The 20,181-nt window shown below is 50.9% G+C and overlaps 5 protein-coding genes across 5 annotated transcripts; 4 read left to right on the top strand and 1 right to left on the bottom strand.

Moving 5' to 3' along the window:
* Positions 1 to 257: 257 nt before the first annotated feature.
* AtWU_06568 (PEX11 family protein) lies at positions 258 to 1,173 on the top strand (the record flags this gene model as incomplete). The annotated part of the gene is made up of 3 exons (XM_035501677.1): positions 258 to 324; positions 467 to 944; positions 1,011 to 1,173. The coding sequence occupies 3 exons, from the start codon at positions 258 to 260 to the stop codon at positions 1,171 to 1,173; spliced, it is 708 nt and encodes a 235-aa protein (XP_035357570.1).
* Positions 1,174 to 2,562: 1,389 nt separating this feature from the next.
* On the top strand, positions 2,563 to 4,578 carry AtWU_06567 (putative plasma membrane antiporter; the record flags this gene model as incomplete). Its single annotated transcript, XM_035501676.1, has 7 exons — positions 2,563 to 2,617; positions 2,676 to 2,744; positions 2,793 to 2,899; positions 2,947 to 3,120; positions 3,181 to 4,009; positions 4,061 to 4,162; positions 4,217 to 4,578. 7 exons carry the CDS (start codon positions 2,563 to 2,565, stop codon positions 4,576 to 4,578), a joined length of 1,698 nt encoding a protein of 565 aa, XP_035357569.1.
* Positions 4,579 to 10,290: 5,712 nt separating this feature from the next.
* On the top strand, positions 10,291 to 12,475 carry acuF (phosphoenolpyruvate carboxykinase PCK1; the record flags this gene model as incomplete). The annotated part of the gene is made up of 4 exons (XM_035501675.1): positions 10,291 to 10,340; positions 10,489 to 10,564; positions 10,613 to 10,813; positions 11,132 to 12,475. 4 exons carry the CDS (start codon positions 10,291 to 10,293, stop codon positions 12,473 to 12,475), a joined length of 1,671 nt encoding a protein of 556 aa, XP_035357568.1.
* Positions 12,476 to 16,849: 4,374 nt separating this feature from the next.
* AtWU_06565 (putative mitochondrial dicarboxylate carrier protein) lies at positions 16,850 to 17,861 on the top strand (the record flags this gene model as incomplete). Its single annotated transcript, XM_035501674.1, has 2 exons — positions 16,850 to 17,748; positions 17,813 to 17,861. 2 exons carry the CDS (start codon positions 16,850 to 16,852, stop codon positions 17,859 to 17,861), a joined length of 948 nt encoding a protein of 315 aa, XP_035357567.1.
* Positions 17,862 to 18,165: 304 nt separating this feature from the next.
* On the bottom strand, positions 18,166 to 19,900 carry AtWU_06564 (SUMO ligase MMS21; the record flags this gene model as incomplete). Its single annotated transcript, XM_035501673.1, has 2 exons — positions 18,166 to 19,096; positions 19,158 to 19,900. 2 exons carry the CDS (start codon positions 19,898 to 19,900, stop codon positions 18,166 to 18,168), a joined length of 1,674 nt encoding a protein of 557 aa, XP_035357566.1.
* Positions 19,901 to 20,181: the final 281 nt, after the last annotated feature.

Raw genomic sequence — 20,181 nt, 5'->3', positions numbered from 1 at the left:
TTCTCCGCCCCTCCCCCATCTTTTTCTTCCTTCCATCCTTGGTGCGGAGTATCCCTTTCATCTCCCGTCTGTATCACACCTTGAACCTCTCCTCTCCATCCGCCAGCCAGCCAGAGCTTCGCCTTCCTTTACCGTCCCCACGCCGTCCCGACACCGCGCGGAATTCGACTCCCGCCTTTTTCTACCCTTTCAATAAGTCACCGACACCTTCTCGAACCCTCTCCATCAACCCAACACATACACCAGCCATTTTCAATATGGTCGCAGACGCTTTGGTTTACCACCCTGCCTTGGCGCATTACCTGCGCTTTGTCGCAACGACGGGTACGTGCCGACATTCTATCTGTCCTGCGTTGCTGGTTTCTCGGCCGGGAGAGAGCAAGGTGCCTCAATGCAGGGGACCTGCCTCTCGTGCTTTTGGAGGATAAATTAATCGGATTGCAGAATATCACTAACCTTTCCACAGTCGGTCGCGATAAACTCCTCCGAACCTTGCAATACTTCTCCCGCTTCTATGCTTGGTACCTCTACCGTACCAACCGCCCCCAGTCCGCCATCGAGCCTTTCAACGCCGTCAAGAAGCAGTTCGGAACAACTCGGAAGATTCTGCGGATCGGCAAGTTTGTTGAGCATCTGAAGGCAGCTGCACTGGCCTCCGACAACAAGAACCCTGTTGACCCTGTACTCCGTTATCTCGCCGTCGGCCGTCAGCTCGGCTACGCGGGCTACCTCTCTCTCGACACAATCACCGTTATCGATACGATCGGTGTTCGTAAGCTCGCTTCGGCCAAGCGACTGCAGGAGCACGCTTACCGCTCATGGATGGCGGGCTTGGTCTGCAGTGCTGTCGCGGGTGTATACACTCTGTTCAGGTTGCGGGAGAAGGAGAAGACCCTCGACCGCAAGGAAGGCGAAGGTGTCGTGGAAGCCAAGAAGCTTGAGAAGTATGTTGTGTTTTTTCTGGTCTGATCCTCTGGCGCTGAATCAGTGTACTAATATTGTACTTTCAGGGAGCGCTCTGCCGCACGCATTCAGCTTATTTCCGACCTTTGTGACCTGAGCGTGCCAGTGTCCGCTCTCGGACTGGCATCTCTCGATGACGGTATTGTGGGTCTCGCAGGAACGGTCAGCAGTTTGATTGGAATCTGGTCCCAGTGGCGGAAGACTGCGTAAGCTGTCGCTGCTAGGACTGCATCATGGAGATCGATATCAACAAGGCCTTATAGATAGTTCTTTCTGGCCCTCGTCAAACGCCGTCTGCGCGGTTATTGATACTAGAATCTGACACACCGGTGATTATCGGGTGTGCTCAGACTAAGCGAGAAACAAATACTGACGGGTTGGACTAACTGAGCGTTTCATGTGCGAGGCGGGTCCCAGCCATTTATTCAACGGATTCATGTAACTTAGAGCTTGTTCCCTTTGTTTGCTTCAGCCAAATATCATTTGTCCTCTGTTGCACCTGTTACTCTCCGGTTATACCATTTCTTTTTCGGCTCTCTATCTATTCCCATTTTCCGGCTGAAGTTGATGCATCGCTTCCACGCTACACTTGCAGGTCCGAGCCACTATCGGATATGTCAACTGGCCGTGTTTCGCAAGAGGCCCCTTGCAGCCCTCGCATTCAGGCACTCAAGCTGGCGGCTACTCGCAGCAAGAGCAGCCAGTTTCTGAATCAACCTAGTCCTCCCCACCACAGTGCATAATCTGGCCTTTGTCTCAACGCCAGCGGGTGATTATGGCCATTGAGCCTGGAATTCCTAAAACAGTCATATGTCGCCAATCGAACCTTGCCTGACCAACAATTGCCCTTTTTTCTTCTTATAAATTCATTGATCGAGCTGTCTTGCATACTGGGCTGCAGTACCACAGTACCATTTGACAGACAAATCCAGAGCCACCTGCATCATCAACCAACTTGGTATGCTATTTTTGTCTTTCCACAATCTTATTGTTATCAATATCTTGCTTCCTTCCATCCCTTGTTACTTACTGATAAGCCTTCTTTGCTAATAGACTAGACGTTGACACGCTACATTGCCCACGGTCCATTGCATTCCTAGAGTTACGTACGAACCGAAAGCTTAACTTCAGACCGGCATGCAAATCTGTCTTCCGCCCATCGGGATGCGGCCTGGCCTCTTCATTCCTGGTTCATTCCTATCTACGCCTCGCAGCCAAGCTTCGAAGCTGCAATCCCTCCTGCAAGGGAGGCTTATCAGGACCCACTATGTATGCATCCTGTCGGAATGGTGTGACAGCACCAGGCTCTTGTACAGTATAGTAAGGGGTGACCAGGAGTTCGTTGATGGTCTGGCCGTGCTGTATGAACAGGCGGCCTCCCCCGACTTTCTACCCTAGCCAGGGCAGAATCTGACTGGTATCTTTGACCGGCACAAATAACCCATTTACACCAGTCTCCCAGACCTTGACTTTGAATGATTGATGGTCCTCAGTATCTATCTTTGTTAGGATCCATGCGCGATTTTTCTAACTCGACTTGGGAGTGAGGCTTGTTTGCCCCAGCCGGACCCAGTCAACAGCTGTTTTGCGTTAGCAGGGATGTTGCATCCGTTTCTTGACGTTAGCAACTTCAATCTCGTTCTTTCTGTTACAGGTGAGGGGAAGCGATCCATATTCATATGGTTTAAGTGGGGAGCTAACACCCTTACGAGGCCTTTACATTCTCCTATTTGGCTTCGTCTCCCTGAAGGTCAAACAAAGATGGTATCTTGGTGAAGCCCGTATGATTCTACATCCTACATCAAAGGACGCGATACTGATCCTCCCAGTGCCTGCCTTCGTTGTTGGCATCTGCTTTGGGCCAGCTGGTGCTAAGTTACTGACCGTTTCTCAATGGGGAGGTGATAGTGCCAACGAGACCAGCGAGATAGCCTATGTAAGACCACCGGGTAAATACTGGAAGCGACAGTGCTGACCTTTCAGGGCTTGACCCGTCTCGTCATTGGCGTTCAGTTAGTCAAAGTGGGATATGAACTACCCAAGAAATACCTGAGGCAACGCATGGTGGAGATGATCATCTGCCTATTACCATTAATGACCATCTCATGGCTCGCAACTTCTGCCTGCATAAAGCTTGTGATCCCGCACATCTCCTTTGTATGTCTACCCTTGCCTCTATCTGTGCTAGCACTGGAGCGACTAATCACCCGACGAAAGCTCTCAGCACTCATCATCAGCGCTTGTGTAACATGCACAGATCCAGTCCTGTCCCAGGCAATTGCGAAAGGCCCTTTTGCTGACAACTTCGTCCGCCGCCCACTACGAGAGTTCATCTCCGCCGAAGCAGGTGGCAATGACGGCTTCGGGTTTCCCCTCTTGTTACTCGGAGTCTCATTCTTGCGATACGCCGAAGCCCCGGCCAACACACTCAGCTTGGAAGAGTTTGACCTGGAACGAGGAGTCCCAGATGTTCTCGGGACAACTGGAGTCGGACGTTTTGGCGGCGGCGCAGGCGTGGCGCTCAAACACTGGGCTATTGAAGGAGTTTTGTACATGATCCTATTAGGTGCAGCCTACGGTGCATTCGTAGGGTTCGTGTCCCAGAAGCTGCTGAAGAAAGCGGTCAAGCACAGGTGGATTGATCATGAAAGCTTCACACTTGTCCCAGCGGCAACTGGATTGCTCCTTGTTGGCACGTGTGGCTGTTTCGGTTCCGACGAGACACTCGCCTGCTTCGTCGCTGGGTGTGTCTTGAACTGGAATGGTCTTTATCACGAAGAGATTCAAGCTCGACATGATTCGTTCAACTCGACGATGGAGACCTTGCTGAATTTCGCAGCGTTCATGTTCCTGGGGGCGACCATGCCGTGGGAATATTTCCAACGTCCCCATGATACGGGGATAACACTCTGGCAGCTCTTTGCATTGGGATTCCTGATCTTGGTGTTTCGTCGCATTCCAGCTATTCTGGTGGGATATCGCTTCATGCCCAAGGTCTGCAGCGACTGGAAAGAGGCACTGTTCCTAGGACACTTTGGGCCAATCGGTAAGTTTGAATACCTTTCTCCGATCATCTCATGCTAAGACACATATATAGGAATTGGCGCGGTCTCATACGTCGAGTACACTCGTCGACTATTCCCTCCGCCGGGACAAAGCGACGAGGAAATTAACAGCATGACGGCCGCGATGGTACCAGGTATGCATCTTGCACTCAGAAACCGCAGGTAATCTCTAACTGATAGACATACAGTCGTCTACTGGCTAGTCCTATTCTCCATTGTAGTCCACGGCCTGTCAGTACCAGCTCTCAACGCCCTCTACAGCATCTTCAACGTACCCCGTATCTGCGACCACCCAGTCACCGTCGTCCTTCTCTCAGAGAACGAACCTCTCCCTAACAACAGCACAATCAACCCCCAACGCCATTCGATGGTCCTCAACAACCGGTTCTCACGGCCATCAGAGAGCGAAAACGACCAGGAACAGGAAGACAAAGAGGACACGGAAACCATGCTTCGATCGAGAGAAGAGAGTCCCGATCGGAGTATAGAGCGCCTGTCAACGCAGTTCAGTCGGTCGATTAGAACCGTGGATATGAGAGATTTGGTGTGATTTTGTACCTCTACGAAGAACGAAGCAATCATCTCTAGTTCATTGATTCATTTCATCTCATCTCATCTTATATTCATCGTCGTCGTCGTCATCACTCGTCAACACATTATACAGCCACACCCCGTCCCTTCGCCTACTTTATCACATCCCCACACCCACAACCCCATGAACGCCATATATCATCTCCAGATCGACACCGAAGGTAGTTTAAACAGGGCAGGTCTATCATGAAATATTGTAATTAGCGAATAGTCCCGTTTACTGTGCAGAAAAGAACAAAGAACCACGTACCTTTCCGCAAGATCCACAGGTCTTGGTCTCGCCAGGGATGGCAGCGCCGCAGGAGGGGCAAGCTTGGTGAGCACCGGCCATTTTGATAGTTTGGATGAGTGGTGATAATCTCGTGGAGAGAAATGAAGTTAACTATGAGTCATTAGTCAGTCAATAAATATCCTGCTTATCGTCATCAGAAAATAACCAAGTCTCCTCCTTCTACTCACCTAAATGTGTATGAAGCTAGAAAGCAGAGTCTCGATAATGTACGTAGAAAGTAAGCAAGAGAAGAAAGGGGAAGCTACAAATAGATAAATAAATAGTTCTTGACTAATCCCTCAGCGATGATTCACGCATTTCTGGCTGTGCTGTGCTGGCGAAACCCCGCCACGGCGAGCGCGTGATATTCTTCTTAGTAGTACTTTGCCCCGCCTGATGCGGGATCGGCGGGACGTGATTGGCTACTGGGGTTGTTTGATAAGACAAGAAGCGAGTGTGCACGACGCAGATGATTGTTTTTGTTTTTTTTCTGTGAAGAATTGCTTTTGTGGGTGATAAGTCATGGGAGGGTCTTGGTTAGCTGGTGTGCATTAGGAATTCATTTGTGAAGTGGTGGGACTGGGTATTGTATCGTGATGATGATGTGTATGTGGTGATATTGTTGATGATCTTCTATCGAGTGTTGTGCATGTGAGTGGGGTGGTGGGTGATCGACGAATGTTGCCTGGTTCAATAGTTAAGAGGTTATGGGATATGGTGTGCTCTTTGGTTGCCTTGAAGTGTATAGTAGTAATGGAGTGGCAGTGGAAACCCCAGGGGTTCACTGTCGAGTTGTGGAACAGAAAATATGTTGACCATAATTGCCAGACAATACGTACCGTCCATAAGAGATCCATTTCCCTCGGTCTCTTTCTCCAACTCCATATCACAACTCCAGACTTTCACACTCATCATCACAAACTTAGTAATGACAAAGCCAATCCCTTACCAGGTCCGTTGAGGAATCCGCCGTCGTATTGTCAATAAGAACCGAAAGCTGGGCATCACCTCGAGAGCGTTCCTTATCTTTCAGCGTACTGCGTTAGATCGGGTCAAGTCAGGAAAATAGGCCTAACAGGACTATGCAGGGCTAGACTTGTTGCTTGGGACAGAAAGTAAGGGAAATACCCTTACCAGGGGACATCGCAGTCAGCCCAGTCATTGTCCACGTTCAGATCCTAGACTCTCGTGCTGAGAATGCTCATGTCGCCGTCACGGGAGGCCATAAAATGGTCTGGCTCAAGTCAGCTTTGCGGGCTTAGCTCCTTGGGGAAATTCCAGGGTGAAGTTAGTGGTAGTGAGGAGAGTGGAATGCATTGGGGTTGAGATGGTTTAGATAGTTTATAGAAAGACGGGGGTACTTGTTTCAGGCCTGCGATCTGTGGACCGTTAAGTCAGATGCAATGATGCTGTGGATTTATTGTCTTGCTGTGCGGGCACTCGGAAGCTTCTCATTGACCCTATTCTAAATCCTTTGTTGTTGTTGGGGTTAAACATGAACGCTGATGCGAAAGAAGCAATTCTGGATGAGATTGTCATAATGCGCTATGGTTAGCTGATCCCTGGGAGTGATATGCGCCTATCTCGTCAGTTGTTGCTGAAGTGAAGCCAGACAGAATGTAGTACTGCTTACCTTGCTGAGGACACTAGCTGCTCAAGGTACACAATGTTAGCCATTAGCGAGGTGGAATAAACCTTGTGGTTTATATATAGGCCGGACAGCCGTTTACACGGCATGGCAGGCGCGGACTCTGGTTGCAATCGCGGTTGAGACGCGAAGTTTCAGGATTAGTGACGGACATGGCGTTCCAAATTGCTTCTGGGATTGTGCTAGATGAGATGTATGTCATTCCTTGTCGAAGAGGTAGCTTATTGAGCCAGGAATCGATATCTGGACGAGTTGTCTCGACCTTGTTGATGGCCATCAGAGAAACTTGTCTAGCTGGTTGCTATACGCAAATATGGACAGTATTCTGCGAAGGCCAAGAGCTGAAGATGCAACACTTGACTAATCTTGTAACATTTGCAGTTACTGGACTTGCATGTAATAGGTTTCGAATACCGACGAGTCTGGAGGTCTGGATGCGGGATGGTTGTGGCCTTCCTGAATCAGTAGTTTCCTTTTTCGGATTCACTATATAAGTTGAGTTTCTTTTGTCAACTGATATCCCGTGATTCACCGAGCCACTTCCGATTTGTATTCTGATTTTTTGGCAGATGCTATGAGTCTTGCCGAAGGACTTGACTAATATTTTGATTTCTTCTCCATGAGAGCAGACTATGAGGTATCGTAGCCAGTCGGATCTTTAACAAAGCAGAATTTACTCATTAGATTGACTCAGCTCAAGTGATTTTTCCAAAAAGTATCATTGGGAGACAAGAGGGTGTGGACAAAACTACAATGAGAGACACTGCACACAGTATGTCGAACAATTCACAATATATCTAGCAGATACAATTTGCTCCTGCAGATTGACAGTAACTCGCGAAGTGACAGCAAAGCTTCTCGGGTTATCGTAGTCTATGCAGCATGCACACAGGAGCTACCTGTCAGTGCAGTCTGCAGGTGTCCACACTAGCCTGAACTGGTAAGAAAAACCCGATGCAAGTGGATAACATGGATTGGCACCGAGAAAACAACCATCACGCGCACACAACATAGGCAGATGTCTTAATCAGGAAGAGACAAAATAGTGGTAGCCGGTCTAGATGAACGATTGGAGCTACTTTTCAGACTAGCTCGGTCTGGAGTTCTTGCTAAATCCAGCTGAATCCTTCAACTCGATGATTGTTTCCATATATATCACTATGTCGAATATAGAAATAAGTCATGTGCACAGGGGGAATTGGAGAAGACTGTTTCAATTCGCCAGGTTGCGCTTCCTCCACCGTACTAGTTGAGCTAGCTTTCGATAATTGTACTTTATGCCATAATAAGAATTTCTGTTTTGGCCAGTAGAAGATCCGACTGAATCATGTTTCTGCTGCCTGCAATCAATGCTAGTACGCCACTCCTATGTGGAGTTGAATGTCGTGTTTACGACCTCCGGTGTCTAGTGCGGAGGAAAATATATAATGTGGTACCGATAAAGGTAAACTTGATACCCAAGCTACTGGCTAAATACAAGTATTGCGGCCTTAGTTCTCTTCTACGTTGACAGCATCTACTCCAAAATAACACAAAGACTGCAAATAAATGCATTGCAGGGCCTCAATGTATGAAGTGGTGTATGAAGTGGTGGCAAAGAAGTCGGTGAAGGCAGATGTATCGAATTAGGCACGGAAGCTAACAACCCGTTAGAGGAGCCGAACTGCAGTTCGTATCCGACACGAAAACCCAATGATAGGTAACACATAAGCACAGAGTAGGACAGGTGACTCTTTTGCGATGGGAGGCCACAATGTTCAGAAACACTCGTATAGACTGCCCATCACCATCAATAGTTCGAACAAACCCCTCTCCAACCATCAGACTACCGAATCCACAAACCGGAAAAGCGTTTAACTACGCTCTAGCCGGAATCGGACAACCCCCAGGGGACGAGAACATCCGGGGAAAGGCCCGCGTGGCCCCGGCACTCCTCGGATGCGGGGTACAGATTGCTGCTGTGGCTCGATAGGGGAAAGACACCGCAATGACATCTTGGCTGATTCCAATGCCAGGGCACGATTTCTCCGTCGCATCTATCTACCGTGATAACATCCCGGGCTAGGTGCTCTTGGCTAAGTCGTCATACGCCATTCCTTTGATTGTCCGCGTGGGAGGCAAAAATGGGGGTTCTTTCAGGCACCTGACCAGAGCCGGGGGCGGCAACTCGGATATTCTTGGGATTTCGGAAAGGGGCCAAGTTGATCTATCATGTGCAATTATCGTGGTTGCTACAGAGTCGGTAGCCCCTTTTCTTATCTACTGAGCAAAATAGAATGAAATTTCAAATTCCTATGCATCTCATATTTGAAACCTACCGTCTGTAGATAAGAACTGAGACTCATGTATGAGGGATATTACTGCAGTAAGGAGACCGGACGGGCATCCTTCAAGGGTCCACGTAGCGGGTTAACGATGGCAAAAACCCGCATCGGTATGACATGAAATCCCAGAAATGTGACTCGGATCCAGCTGATAGCTCTCATTTGCCTCAATTTACAGCTCACCCGAAAATAATGCTCGAGCCCGAAAAGACGGCAATATCTTCTGCCCATGAGAGTGACGTTGGATTGTCCATCGGTCGCACATGCCGATGCTGATTGGTGGCTGGCAGGAACGTTTCGGGAAGGGGATGACTAAGATGATACCGGAAGCGGGAAAGTGCGGACGAGGGGAACCCGAGATTCTCCCCCGGCATTTCGTCACTCGGAAAGATTCCTTTCGCAATCGCTGCTTCTGCTTTTCTGGTCGGGCCCAGACTTGAATGCAGTCCTAACTCTGTCTCCATTATGGGTCAGTTCTCAGCCAGTCCTGGCAATGCATTACACACGAGTCGCCTGGTCGGGTATAGTCCAGCCCTCCTAGCCGAAAAAGAAAAAAAAAGAAGAAAACTGCTTTCCCCCCGCAATTTCCCTAGTCTAGCTATGGGAGTTTTTAGTTATCGCCTCTAGACTCCGTCTTCTTGCATTGAGCTCATTCAACGTCACCACTCCAACTCGTTCCATCTACCCGTTTCCCTACGTCCATTGTTATTTGTTCGGCCAGCTAGAAAGAGTAGACGGTCCTTTTGTCCTTGGAACTGAGTAAATTGTAATTGAATGAACGCTTTGCAGCATCCATTCACTCGATGATCCGGTGGTGGCTGCGCGCGGCAGGCTCCAAGACCATCACATAATAATAAATACCTCGTTCCCGTAGCGCCGGGGCCACGAATTCCCACTCTGCATCACTAGCAGCTTAAGCGTCTATCCCTGTACTCCAAACCACTCCAAACCTGCGTACCAACTCCCACTAGTGCCGTTGATGAGACATTAATTCATCATCCCCTGACGCGCTATCCGTGATACCGCCTCAAATCTCTGATCCTGTTTCCGAAGCTTGTGTTATTTGCTCAACTCTAGTTGGTGCATCCGTCATCCCTTCCGGGACCACCTCGTGCCCACATCCTGGGGTTCGGAACTTTTCGGGCTTCGATTCGAGGCATTTGTCTTCCTTTTCCACTCTTCACGATAACCATCGCCGTCGAGACGCGGTCTGCTGCCCCGACATCTTCCGTGGAACGGTGGAGTAAACATTTCCAGCTGCGATTCCACACATTCAGGCGTATTGGATCTCCCATCATGAGTCCTGCGACAAACATTCATATACCCCCCGTTTCCCCCGCCGAACCTGGTCCTCTTGCTTCAGATTTCTTCCAACAGCAACTCGCAAAACAAAGAAATAATAACTATCATTCTACCTCACTAAGAAACATGGTTGCTGCTTCGGTGAATCGCACTGCTCTGCACCCTGGTGGTGTTCAGTATGTCTTGTCCTCTCCTTCTATCTACCCGTTCCTTTCTTGATATGTTGTCGCATTGCTCGGGGTTACCCTCAACCACTCGCGCAATGCGTCGCATATCATGCCATGACCTTGCCTGGTATAGATCGATGCTAACATGACCTTCCAGGCCGGGCAAGGGTCACACTGAGCTCGAGGAAGAGCTTCACGAACACGCCCACATTGACTATGACCGCGTTGCTATTGTAAGCTCACCTATGGCAATGTTTCTTAACCCTTGCTAACCAGGATAGATTGCCAACCCTGCTGTCCCTGCTCTCTACGAAGATGCTCTGGTCTACGAGACTGGTACCGCTATCACCTCCAGCGGTGCCCTGACTGCCTACTCTGGTGCTAAGACTGGTCGCTCTCCCTCTGACAAGCGTATCGTCAAGGAGGAGACCTCCGAGAACGATGTCTGGTGGGGACCTGTCAACAAGCCCATGACTCCTGATGTACGTGCTTTCCGTTGTTTTCTTTTTTCTTGGTTCTCCTGCAAGTGCAATATATCGCGCATGAGGATCATCCCTTGCATGATTCCGCAGCTGGCATGGACCCAAGCTTTTCTGGCAGCACGACGGGAGGAAAGAAATGCCTCATTATAGACTTTTTGAGGCATTTTTGATCTTGCGACTGCTGTGCGACACAAAAGTTTGGGTTTTGTCCGGTTGTGTTCCTGAGAATGCTTGTTTCACCAGGTTGCGCCTGGTCGGGGTTCTCCAGATGACGTCATCCATGATCCGGACTGTTACTAACGGCATCCCGATTTGCAGGTCTGGCGCATCAACCGTGAGCGTGCTGTCGACTACCTCAACACCCGTAACCGCATCTACGTTATCGATGGTTTCGCCGGCTGGGACGAGAGATACCGCATCAGCGTCCGTGTCGTCTGTGCCCGTGCCTACCATGCTCTCTTCATGCGCAACATGCTTATCCGCCCCTCCCAGGAGGAGCTGAAGCACTTCCACCCCGACTACGTTATCTACAACGCTGGTTCTTTCCCCGCCAACCGCTTCACTGAGGGTATGACCTCCGCCACCTCCGTTGCCATTAACTTCGCCGAGAAGGAGATGGTCATCCTGGGTACCGAGTACGCTGGTGAGATGAAGAAGGGTGTCTTCACCGTCCTCTTCTACGAGATGCCCGTCAAGCACAACGTCCTGACCCTCCACTCTTCGGCCAACGAGGGCAAGGATGGCGACGTGACCGTCTTCTTCGGTCTCTCGGGTACTGGCAAGACCACTCTGTCTGCCGACCCCAACCGTGCCCTGATCGGTGACGACGAGCACTGCTGGACCGACCGTGGTGTCTTCAACATCGAGGGTGGCTGCTACGCCAAGTGCATTGGCCTCTCCGCCGAGAAGGAGCCCGATATTTTCAACGCCATCCGCTTCGGATCCGTCCTCGAGAACGTTGTCTTCGACCCCATCTCCCGTGTTGTCAACTACGACGACTCTACCCTTACTGAGAACACCCGCTGTGCTTACCCCATTGAGTACATTGAGAACGCCAAGATCCCCTGCTTGTCCGACAAGCACCCCTCGAACATCATCCTCCTCACCTGCGACGCCCGTGGTGTCCTTCCCCCGATCTCCAAGCTCACCACCGAGCAGACCATGTTCCACTTCATCTCGGGTTACACCTCTAAGATGGCTGGTACTGAGGACGGTGTCACCGAGCCCCAGGCTACCTTCTCCTCCTGCTTCGCCCAGCCCTTCCTGGCCCTGCACCCCATGCGCTACGCCCGCATGTTGGCGGACAAGATCTCGCAGCACAAGGCCAACGCCTGGCTGCTCAACACCGGTTGGGTTGGTGCTGGCGCTACCACCGGTGGTAAGCGTTGCCCTCTCAAGTACACCCGTGCCATCCTGGACGCCATCCACAACGGCTCCCTCAACCAGGTTGAGTACGAGACCTACGATGTGTTCAACCTGCACGTTCCCAAGACCTGCCCCGGTGTTCCTTCCGAGCTCCTCAACCCCAAGAACAGCTGGACCGCCTCGACGAACTTCTCCGACGAGGTCAACAAGCTTGCCAAGCTGTTCAACGACAACTTCGGCAAGTACGCTGACCAAGCGACGCCCGAGGTCATTGCGGCCGGTCCGGTGCCTCAGTAAATTGTTTCCCATTCTGTTTTTCCATTTCCTTTTATCTGCTTTTGATATCTTGCATGGCGTGCTGCGTTTCCAATCATGGGTCATTTGAATCTTCCACTACCATGTGTGTGGCCTACCCCGGCCGGCGGGGAAAATACCATTGGCATTTCCTTTTGGGTTTTGGCTTCTTTAGAAGTCGCGGTAACAATTAGAAATTGAATTCAAAATATACCTTCAATCACATCTATCACGTAAAATGAACTGTAAGAAAATCACCGTAGCAAGCCATGAATCCACAGCGGGTCACGGGGATGAACAGGGGTCGATCTCTGACTCCACATGTGATCGCCATTTAGCGTCTCCGACTTGTTCCTTCTTCTCTGCAACTCTGCTCTCCGTCCGTATGCCATCTACAACTGCTTGTAGCCAGCAAGTCTAACAAGTTTCACATAAAGGCGTTTTTCAGCCAACCTCCTTCCACGTTGATTCTACATGCAAACCTAGTTGCAAGCTGCACGCTGACGCGAATGAGCTCTGTAGGCTTGCATCAACCGATGTACTTCAATCTCCGAGGAAAGACTTTGCAATGACTGGCCTACACTTAAGTTGCTTCTCTTAAACTTATTACATGCTACGTGCCGTGTCATCAGAACTATGTTTTCACCCCTGGTCCTCCGACTTACACAGGGGGGAAAAGCAGACATCAGAACGTCAACAAGCTAATGCCCTTACCTCTTTACGATATATATTCATAGGACTACTGGGACAACTACATTGAAAGATTTCCCTCGACACCTGGGTGCCCTACCTCCATCATGGTAGTAATCCAGCATCTCTTACTCGGAAAGTGGACCGAAAGGTTGGTTTTTAGTCATACCATCAAAATATTACTGACAGGAATAGATATCTACATCCGAGGAAAAGACTTGCGAAAGGAAGTCCACTACGGAGTGATACAACTGGGGACCAATAATCTCTTTACCTTGACGAACTCAAACGGACATGCCAAGTCGAGTAACACCGTCGGACCTGGTTTCCCAAGCGCTGCCATGCGGGGGTTCGAACCGAAGCGTCTGTCGCAGGTTCATAGGTTCCGCGACGCCCTCTATCTCGTGCAGACAGATGCGAATGGCAGCTCGTGGGGACGCCAATGATCGTGTCAGACTGGTGCAGCTCCTTTGCGTTCGGCGTAATCATCGGTCTTGTATGCGGCAGGTTTGTAATCTGCTCTGCAGCCAGCAGTCCCAATGTACGCTGTACCATATCTCGCGCTATCATCGCCTGGTCAATAGTATGATGGCAGACGCGGCGAGTATGTCCATATGCGTCTTCAGTCGGTTGACCAAGGCCCGCCGTTGCTGTTCGGTCTCCTGTTTCGGTAGATGCCAATACTCAGATTCGGATCCCACTTCCGTCAGCCTATGCGCGAGTCTTCTACCTCGCAACTACCTCATGCATACGAGAAACTGGCGTACGAAATACGGAACGCATTTCCCACGGTAGTGATATCCACAGCGGCCCATTGATGCAGCAATGTACATACAATCAAGCCTGCAACAAGGAGAAGATACGCGTCTCACCAGCCGTGGCAAGATACCCGTACGGTCGGGTCGAAGAAGACGACACAATCAGATCCCAGCCGGGTGCAGCGTCAGCACAGGCATTTATAGTATCCACAGCCTGCTGTATTGCCCTCCACAAACACGTACCCCCCGGAACAATGGCTGCCCAACAAAGCAGAGTCAAAGACACATCAATCTCGGCGTTAGCTCGGCGAAGTACGCGCCATTCTCGCAAGGCACGCGTGCGTGCATCGGGCGACATCTAGCGCAGTTGAAGCTCCAGATGGCGTTGGCAAGTATCATGTGGAGCTACGACATGCGACGGCCAGCTATGACCGCCGCAATGATGGGGGCAGGGCACGCGGGGCAAGCATTGGGCGAACGAACGCGCAGAAATTCTAACTTTACGACCAGATCATCAGCAAGAACGAGGCCGGTCATTCAACTTCGGCCGCGCGGGCACACACAGCAGAAGACAAACCGAGTCGGCTATTCCGCCGGATACAAGGAGCAATATAGGCCGCCAGAAGAGATGATAGCCTGCAGATGACAATACTCCGATATGAGATGGGCATTCCAGCGAGAATCGGCTGTTTTCTTTGCAGCTCGCTTGTGGCAGGTAGTCCCCACAGACAGGATCGTAGTCTAAGCCCCAGTAGCTAATCCGCCTGGGGGCCTGGGCCTCCTGACAGGGTAACCAGCCAGTCAGCACGCTGCTGATTACTCCTTGCTGGGTCCTGTCCCGGGAGAGTACCCGAGGGATAGAAGTGAAGCTCACCGCGCGCGACTACCGATACCCGCCTCACCCGCTCCGGGATCCCGAGATGTGCTGCCGCCAGGGGGGAGTGGTTGCCGCGAAGGTATCCGTCGCCCCAGTTCATCCACTATCGAAGATGCAGTATGGAGAAAGCTGTGTTTTATTGGGATAGTTGGGGATAGGGAGGACCCTTTTTGGAATTGTAATTCCGATACGACGTGTATTACTACTAACTAGCTAGGTTTGATGGGTCTGTTTGTTGTAGGTAGATGTAGATTCCCAACAACTTGGTGACTCCTGGAGGCAGTGGGCTAGGAGATCAGTGCTCCGGCATACAGCCAACAAACCCTTCCAACCGAGTCATCCACCTTGCCGGCTACTTGACTGGGACCCTGCGATACGATCATAGTTGCTACGCCACTGAAGTGCGTAGTCATCACATTGTTACTGAAGTGAGGACGGAGGAGATCTTCTCCGGCTGACAGTGGCAGGCAGCACGAGGGAAGATCCGAAAGTCGGAGGAATCGGGAGAAAGGAGATAATCCAGCATATAGTAGGAGATCTGAATATGATTATTCCGGGGGTGCATTATTGATATTGTAAATGATGTTGTGAGTGATACCATGTTTCTATTGCTGTTTCTCTACTAGTATTCTGAACGGTAGCTAACGAGTATCCTAGTGTTTGGTGAAGTCGAAAAAAAGAATATGTTATACGACCAGATATCTCCGAAGTGACAGACAGTACCTACCTTAGACTGATCGACGAAGACCAAGCTTTGGAGAAAATAATAATAATACCAAGTGGCATTATTACCACCGACATTACTAACCCACTTGGCAAACTGGGGAAAGAGGAGATAGGAGATAACCTCGGGAAGGCGGCAAGAAGCAGCGCAAACCGGACCGTTCTCGTGGTTAGTCCCGATTTGGTTTAGTGTAGGTGTGGGGAGATTACGGTAATTACTTTATGTACGTATGATGGACGATTATTCCCCGCCATGACGTTTTGGTATTAGTAGCTTGCTGTTTTGTATCTATTTCTTTTTTGTTGAATACTTGCAATACACGGCATGTTTGGAAATAAATCGTACTGTTATGAGAAGAGAGAGAGATATCTATCTATCAGTAGAGACAAGAATAACAACTTCATCATAGACACAGAATCATATGAATGGAACATCATCAGACGTGGCAACCCCGCATTTTCCAGCTGGCGGCATCGTGCAGCAACTAACTACAACTCTCCCAATACTTACTACTGAATACTATACTAACTAAATCCTCATCGATCGCTCGGGCCTTAAGTTTGGCATCGGCTAACAAAGTGGGGATGGAAACAGTTACCCAGTCTGGAGAAGATTATTCGAAGTGTCAGTCAAGTAATTGCTGGTCGGCTTCTCGGATAGAATGAATCAATGGCATACAAATACATCATCGAATCCCCGTCAATGCTACCTTGACTCATGCATCAAGTTATTATAAGTATCTCAGAATCAACCCACCCAAGATACTTGCTTTCTTGCTTGCTTGCTTCCAGTTGTACAACCTTCGCAACAAATTAATCCATTCACTGCTCACACACACACACACACACTCTCTCTCTCTCTCTCGCCTCCTCACTTCTTCCTTTCCCATCATCTGACTGTTCCAACTTGTTCAACTCCTCCTCCAAAAACCGGTTCACCACTTTCCTACTCATTCTCGTCGGGCCTTTTCGTGACTTCGACCGGGTTCCCCTCATTGCCCAGCTGTGCTTCCACGGTACGTTGAATCTCCCCTCCCGCCCATTTCATGTCACGGTCGGTCATGCTGAGTGCCTGGCAAAGAAAATCTGTCTTTTCTTTGCTCCGCCAGGCACTTCGTATCCTTATGGCTAGATGGTCTTTTCTCCCTGCCCCCCCACCCACCGCGTATCGTGTTATCTGTTGATTCGCGTTTCATCCTTCGTTCATCTGTCTTCCTCCTCTTATATTCTTCGTTCGGCGCGTCTCATCCGCCCTCACTCCTCAAAAGTCTCCGCATTAACCCTCGTTCACCTCTCTAGATCTGGTGTGAATCCTGCTTCCTCGTCAACATGGCCTCCCCCACCGCGGCCAAAGAGCCCCAGCCGGCCATGGATTTCCTCCATCACCCTTACACCCGCGCTGCTCTTCCCTTCGTGAACGGTGGCCTCGCTGGCATGACCGCCACGGTCGTGATCCAGCCCATCGACATGATCAAAGTCCGTCTGCAGCTCGCCGGTGAAGGTGTGCGCACCGGTCCTCGCCCATCTGCCTTTGGCGTGGCCCGCGACATTATTGCCTCAGGCAAGGCCCTCGATCTGTACACCGGTCTGTCAGCTGGACTTCTACGCCAGGCCGTCTACACCACCGCCCGCTTGGGATTCTTCGACACCTTCAGCAAGACTCTCAACAAGCGTGCCGAAGCCGCCAACCGCAGCGTCACCTTCGCCGAACGTGCCGGAGCCGGTCTCGCTGCCGGAGGTATTGCCGCCATGATTGGCAACCCGGCCGATCTGGCGCTGGTGCGCATGCAGTCCGACGGTCTCAAGCCTCCCGAGGCGCGGGCCAACTACCGCTCCGTCATGGACGCGCTCTTCCGCATCTCCAAGCACGAAGGTGTCCCGGCTCTGTGGGCGGGTGCTTTTCCCACCGTCATCCGTGCCATGGCACTCAACGTCGGCCAGTTGACCTTCTTTGCCGAGTCCAAGGCGCAGCTGAAGAAGCATACTAGCCTGTCGACTCAGAACCAGACCTTTGCCGCGTCCGCTATTGCGGGATTCTTCGCCAGCTTCCTCTCCCTGCCTTTCGACTTTGTCAAGACCCGTCTGCAGAAGCAGCAGAAGGATCCTAAGACCGGTCAACTTCCCTACAAGGGCGTCTTGGATTGCGCGCGCAAGGTCGTCCAGGAGGAGGGCTGGTTGCGGTTCTACCGCGGCTTCGGAACGTACTATGTGCGGATCGCTCCTCATGCGTTAGTGTCTCCACCTTTGCTGTTAGTGACTTAGTAGTGCCGTTGGCTAACCCCAGACCCACAGGATGGTGACGCTTATCGTGGCCGATTATCTGAACTTGATTACCAAGTAGGGTGCAGTGATTCAGTACGATGTTTCGCTTGTCGACAACTTGATTTCAGTGCCGCGGTTTCTGTCGTTTGATGATGATTATTGCACAGGTGTGCGGATCTGGTTGCACTGTCTGGAACAGATGCAGGAGAAGATCGAAATGCCTTAATGATTGTGGATGGATGATGGTGTTTCGATGGATGGTTGATGTTGTTTCAATGGCTGTTTGTATTTATTATACCCGTGTTTTGCAGCTACTAGTGATTTAAATAGAGATAGGCAATAAAAGTCTACTCTCATGGCAGAATCAATCGTATGTAACTAAATCACTCATCATACATAGAATCATACCCTTCCCCTTCTTCCTCTCCATCCAAATCAACTTCCTCAACATCGACCATCGATTCCGCCCTCTCCTGCTTAATCCTAGCAGCAGCAGCGGCAGCAGCAACAGACATCCCTCTCTCCCTCTTAACTCTAATCCTCTTCTCCCCTTCATCATCACCACTCTCACCATCATCATCATCATCCCCATCATCAACCTCAACCGCACTCCCCCTCCTCCCACTCCTCTTCCTCTTCCCCCCACCACCACCCCCGTCATCATCCTGACCATCACCATCATGATCCTGACTCTCCCCCAACATCTCCCTCTCCCTCTCCCTCAACTCCGCCATCTCCGCCCTCTTCACCCGTCTCACCAGCACAGGATCACTCCGTAGATCAAACTCCGTCAACTGCACCTCGCACACCGGACACTTGACGCTGCGCACGCGCTTCCTCGCTCTCCCACCTCCTCCTCCTGCAGATATAGATCCAGATGATCCAGATGATCCCCGCGGATCAGGCACCATCTGATTACTCCCGCCGATCATGGTGAATATCGCCTCGCGCTCGAAACTGTGTGGGCATTTCGTGCTGCTGACGGGGTCGCGGAAGGGGAGGAGGGTGAGGGGACATTTTAGGGAGATGCGCTCGGTTTGGATGGCGATTTCGTCGTCTTCGGAAGCAGAGGGAGAGGGATGGCGGGGGTGAGAGCGGGTGGTGGTGGTTTTGGTTTGTCTGGTGGATGCAGATGTGGTGGTGGTAGTGGTGGAGGTAGATGGATGGTGGGATGGAGGTTGTGAATGGGGATGATGATCTTCGAGATGAGAGAACCATGTTGATGGGTGAGGTGGAGGAGGGATCTCGTCGCCGATGTGTTTCGCTTCGTGGATGATTTTGTAGAAGCCGATGTAGGAGTTGTTGGTTGTGTAGCTGCCAGAATCTGTGTTAGTAACCTGGCAAAATATGGTATTATGGAGATGGGGGGAAATACCGTCTCGTCAAACTCAACCCATTATACTCCTCCATCTTACCCTGTAATTCCTCCTCAAACTGCGCCAGGAACGGCACCGCACCCTCTTCATCCTCATCTACATCCACACCCTCCTCTTCCTCCCCTTCCTCCTCCTCACTACCATCCTCCTCCTCATCATCACCCCTCAACCCCCTCCTCCTCCTCCTCAACTGCACCCCCCTCTGACTCCTCCTCACCCCCCTCACCCTCATCCGCTCAACAACCCCCCCCTCCAACCCCGCAATCACCCGTCCAACTTCCTCCCCCCGCACCTCTTTATCAATAACCCCTCGGATCGTCTCCTCCAGGATCTTCGTCGTAGCGTTCACTCTCTCTTCGAACTCTTCAATCCCACCCTCCTCTTCCTCTTCCTCCTCCTCACTTCCATCCCCCTCACCACCATCATTGTTATTATTTCCGGAGGTATGAGAGCGTAAGTTTCTCCTCCTTTCTCTGGCCTTCTTACTCCGTTCCTTCGCATCCGTTAACCGCTCGTTGATCTCCCCCGCCGCATCGGTGAGTTTCTCCTGCGCGTGCTGGAGATGTGTTTTCAGGGTGGAGGAGGTGTGTGTTGCGAGGAGGGCGGAGAGGGCGGGCGCGGTGGTGGGTTGGTGCGATAGGGTGGTTAGGGTGCTGGTTGGGGGTTCGTAGGGGGGGAGAGGGGGGGTGGATTCTCTCTCTCTTGCTCGTGGGGTGGGTGGTGGGCGGGAGCGTTTGGGCATTTTGGTTTCTTTTCGGAAGTGACTTTGGGTGCGGTGCGGTGTGTGTAGTTCAAGTGGGTGTGGGTGTGGGTGTGGGTGGTGGGTATAGGTAAGGAGGACAGTAAAGATATGAAGAAGGAGGGGTATATGGTGTAGGTTTCTTTGTTGTATGTTTCTTTGAGGCTAAAGATTGATTGATGGATAAAGATAAGTTGAAAGACGCGACGCGATGCGATGCGTGGCGCTAGGCTGTTTTGGGAAGTATGGTCTTAAGAGGGTTTCTTTATCTTATCGGTGTCATT

Source organism: Aspergillus tubingensis (genome assembly GCF_013340325.1).
Source record: "Aspergillus tubingensis WU-2223L DNA, scaffold_8, whole genome shotgun sequence".
Lineage (NCBI taxonomy): Eukaryota > Fungi > Ascomycota > Eurotiomycetes > Eurotiales > Aspergillaceae > Aspergillus > Aspergillus tubingensis.
Note: the sequence above shows the minus strand (reverse complement) of the source record. Positions and strands in the feature narration are given on the sequence as shown.